The sequence below is a fragment of the Lupinus angustifolius genome, chromosome LG10 (assembly GCF_001865875.1).
Source record: "Lupinus angustifolius cultivar Tanjil chromosome LG10, LupAngTanjil_v1.0, whole genome shotgun sequence".
NCBI lineage: Eukaryota > Viridiplantae > Streptophyta > Magnoliopsida > Fabales > Fabaceae > Lupinus > Lupinus angustifolius.
This window is the reverse complement of record NC_032018.1, coordinates 16,142,040-16,147,093: the sequence shown is the minus strand read 5'-3', so window position 1 is coordinate 16,147,093 and position 5,054 is coordinate 16,142,040. Positions and strand designations below refer to the sequence as shown.

The 5,054-nt window shown below is 30.7% G+C and overlaps 1 protein-coding gene across 1 annotated transcript; it reads left to right on the top strand.

Annotated features, from left to right (window-relative positions):
* Positions 4,386 to 4,739, top strand: LOC109358067. The gene has a single exon (XM_019602134.1). The coding sequence runs from the start codon at positions 4,386 to 4,388 to the stop codon at positions 4,737 to 4,739; it is 354 nt and encodes a 117-aa protein (XP_019457679.1).

Sequence of the window (5,054 nt, the reverse complement as noted above, 5' to 3'; positions counted from 1 at the left end):
AAAGGACTTTTCATCAGAAGACTAACTTGATTATGTTGATGTATGGTTGACGACCATAGATATTTTACTTATAGATTCAACTAAAGAAAAGGTTGATAGCTATGTTTTTGTCAATATGTAAAACGGGGTGAAAGCATTCAGAAAGATTGGAATATCAGACACCTGCATATGTTCTCATAAAATCTAAAAGTAAAGAAATCTAAAAGTTAAGTGATGCTCACAAAATTGGGTTAGTATCTTTTTCGATAATGGATAGTCCAGTACTGAAATGTGAGACATAGAATTATATGATGATTTAAAAAAAAGTTTAATTTAAAATAATTTAAAATATGTACCATTAAAATTTGGTGAATGACTGAATGTGATATGTCCAATAACTATTGTGTATGTTATTCAATAATGCTAAAGAGTATAATTTTTCTAATTTGAGTCACTGTTTCATTGTTGTTTTTCCCTAATAATAAAATTATTTTATCATAATAAATATAAGGATATAAATATTTTGTATATAACCTTTTCTTTGTTTTTTAACACTACTTCCCTTTTTACTGATAGAAATGAGTCTAATTCTTTTGGATTAGCTTCCTTTTCCTTTTTTTGCATTTTACATTAGTTGTTCTTTACATTCAATCTCTTAATATACTTTTTACTGCATTCTTTTACTATATGAAACTTTGTTTTTCTTCAAGCATATATCGCACTTATTTACTCTCATTTTATTTTATTTCAACTCAGTTCTATTTGTTGCGATTTACTGCATATATAGCGTACATGTTTTCATATTACATGCTTTCATTCATATTATTAATTAATCTCATATTTTATGCATACTCCCCTTTCAAGTATTACCATATTTTAATCTTAGACATTCTATACTTTATTTAAACCCAATCTAAAATTAATTAAGACTCCTTGACCAAGATATTTCGTTCCATATATTGATAATTAGAACAGAATTTTGTTAATGAAAACTTGAAAAATTATGTCTCTCAACCTACGATTTTAATCTACAAATTCTCTCTCTCGCAATAAAAGGTAATGTGTCTTATGAAGTACTACTTAAAACTATTATTTGTAGCACATGTCATTTTTCTTATGATACTATGTTAATTTTACCAGAAGATATGTTGTTACATTAAAAGTTTCCATAATAAATGGTGGATAGTGAATACTCACAATTTGTTAATTATTAATTTTTTCGGTAATACTAATTTTAGTTCAGAAAAAATAAAAAATTAAATTAGTATTTAAAGGTTGCCAATGCAAGTCAAATAATACCTGTAAGGAATCATGAAAATTTCTAAGAAAAAAAACAAATTAAGCTCACATTGAATATTAATTTTTTAATTTTCTAAGTACTAAATTGATACAAAAAGATGTAACTGAAATGAGTCTTTTGCTCTTACTTGAGTAAGAATTTAATATTTTTATACTTTTTATACTGTCGGCAAATCCATATTATCAATATGTTAACTATCATTGATTTTCATACAAAAGTATTACAAATTAATGGCGGATGATATATTGATAATGTAATTTTTTTTACATTGTCCATATATAGATTTTAAAGTATGCAATGCAAGCAGAATAATATGCCTCACGCTCTAATAAGAAATGCTCCCTTGAAACTATGAAAAGTAACAAAGAAGACGCTATCCTTATCCATTATCCACTGTTCTCTTGCTTTCTGGATTCTTTATTTTTCCTTCTTTTAAACGATATGGTTCTTTTTCCTCATCATTAGTTAAAATTCGTAGATTTAACTTTTATGGGAATTATCATTTTCCTATAATTATATATTGTTATATAGTAAAAAAGATTCTTCACCAAAATTGTCCATAGCACAAAAGCTAGGGCTAAGTGGGTTGAGTATAAATGCTTCTATTTGCACTATCAATAATAATCTGGACTTGTGTAGGACTTTTCGTCAAAAAGTGACATTATTGTGGATTCTACAATTTAAATTTTCAACCTTAACTATTTTATACACATCTAAAAATGCCCTTACTATATGTGTATGTATCAAAAATTCAAAATGTGCTGTTACTTCAGTATGAAAACACTGCAAATTATTCAACTTCAGTGCCATATTTTCTAACGACCTATTCTTCTTTAGACCTACATCGTCCTAATACTTTTTCATTGTGTGGATCTTCTCCAACTTGAACTTTTATTTTTCAATTGCTTGACGTAGCCAATGATATCTAACTCCAATATGCTTTGTACGAGAGTGGTACATCGCATTTTTGCTTAAATCCAAAGCACTTTGCCTCTCATACTGGATCATGGACCTTTCATGATCCCTTCCCAATTATTGAAGAAACTTTTTCAACCAAATGATTTCTTTAATTGCTTCAATCATGACAATGTATTCTGCTTTAGTTATACATAAGACAACATACTTCTGCAATTTTGACTATCATGATACAACTCCCCCATCAAAATTAAATAGAAATCGTGATATAGATTTTCTACCATCAATATCACCTGCCATATTTACATTCGCATAGCCTTCCAAGGTAATTTATGGTCCTTCAAAGCACAAGAACATTTTAGAACTACCTCCTAAGTATGTCAAGATCCATTTTACCTGGGTTGGAAAGGAACCTGCATCCATTCCAATCACATGAGCGATATTTAGTCGAGTACAAATCATGACATACATCAAACTCCCGACTATAAAGGAGTAATGAATAATAACCATATCATTCTCCTCTTTTGTACAAGTGGAGCAACTCATTATACTCGGGTTAAAGTGATTGGCCAACAATATGCTAACTAGTTTAACATTCTTTATGTTGAACTCTCTAGAATCTGTTCCACATATCACTTTTGTGACAACCATAACTTCTTAGCTTTCCGGTCTTGTAAAATCTACATGCCTAGAATTTGCTTTGCAGGGCCTAGGCTCTTCATATCAAAAGATTTTAATAGATCCTTTTTCAACTCACCAATCATCTCAACATCTTGTCCCAAAATTAGCATATCGTTTACACACAACATAATGATAATGAATTTGTCCCCTACAGATGTTTTGACATATACACATTGATGTGTAACAGTCCTGATATATCCATGACCATCTTGAATAAGTCAAACTTCTTGTACCATTGTCTACAAGCCTACTTTAATCTACGCAGATTCTTCTTCAATTTACAAACCATGTTTGCATTCCAAGTTTCTTGAAATCCTTCTAGTTGGTTCATGTATATCTCTTCCACCAAATCTCCATGAAAAAATGTAGTCTTTACATCAAACAACTCAACTTCTAGATCGAAGGTAGTTGTCAATCCGAGTATAACTCAAATAAAACTTATTTTGGCAACATAAGAGAAAATCTCGTTAAAATTTACTTATCCCTTTTGTCAAAGCCTTTCACAACCAAGTGAGTTTTATATTGAACTACTTGATCAATGTCTTTCTTTAGCTTGAACATCCATTTTCCCTCCAATCAGCTTCACTTGAGTTTTTTACAAGGTGTTACACACCATTCCACGAGCAACAACCATTGAGCCTTTGGAAGCTTTTATTTTCCATCACCAATGCTTTTATGGTATCCAGCTCGATCCAAAGCATTCACAGAAATCAAATTTAGTTGTAGACGTCATACATGTCACACATCCTTCAATATCAATATGCAACCAACATTTATGTACAAGCACACATCACCCATTCACACAATGTATGCATTGCTGATATTACCCATCCTTACATTGTCAAAATCTCCACCTTTTTTACTTTGTAAAGATTTCGTTGTTAAGAGTGACATGATACAATATTGTTGAGTCAACGATCCATCATCACATGAAACACAACATGACAATGTTCATGTCAAGAAGAGAGCAATATAGTCCAATCCCTTTCCAAAGGGTAAACAAATTAATGAAACTATATTATCGATTCTATTAGCTAAAGAAAAGAGAATAAAATATCTCATAATATAAGGATATAACTTATCTCCTACATCCACTAAAATTATGATACGTGTCCTATTTCATCATTTTCTATAAAAATATTTCTAAAACTAAACAAAATAGTATACATGTCATACTTTTACTGACTGAAGGAGATAAGTTATCTCCTGATATAAGAAGATACTTTATTTTCAAAGAAAAAGACCAACTCCATATATTAGAAAGCAACAAAAAATGATTAACTTACAATGGGAATAAACTAGTTTAGCCAATATGAGTTAAAGAGATTATGCCTCTGGATTTTAATGGGAATAAACTAGGTAAGGCACCATATGCTCATGTTTATCTATAAATCCAATTCAAAAGTAAAGGGACCCACTAAACAATATATATACACACACCCTCTTGTTACAAAACAACTCAATTAACACCTTCTACTCCTTTAGTACTCTTATCTTTCTTGTGCAAATAATGGAAGCAAACCGTAAGAGAAATAGAGGGTTCTTGAAAGGTAAGATATTACCTTTCTATAGAGCACCAAAACCTTCCTCAACCATGCAATATACTACAACCAAAGTTAACACAAATCATTCTTCTTCTCCTGCATCTATTGGGTGTGTGGTTCACCAAGACTATGCAATCTCACAGCCAAATCCTAAAGTTTCCATTGTGGTAGCTGACAACAGAAGTGACTTAGTGAGCCACTTGGAAGAGTTATATGGGTTACCTGGTGATGAAAGTGTTGACACCAAAGCTGGACTTTATATATCTATGGTTCAACAACGTTTAACTCTTGAGCGAGTAAGCACAGAACCCAAGTGTTAAAGTCTATTTGCGAGTTGAATTTTGGAGAAAATAAAAGAAAATTGAAGACTTCAAAATCATCTTACAAATATATTTTACGATTCTTAAACTTTTCTCTTCCATTTATTATCCTTCAAAAAAAACAAGTCACGAATAGTCTCCTAGGAACAACAATACTACTGTAGCCGTAAGAGTGTAACATGATTTACACCTACGGAGTTTACAATCTTATAATTACTAGCCTATAATTTATGCCACTTTGACTCTATCTTTAGAGATAATTATGGTATGTTGTATTTGTTTTTACATGTTTGCTAATACTAAATAGTTGAAGCG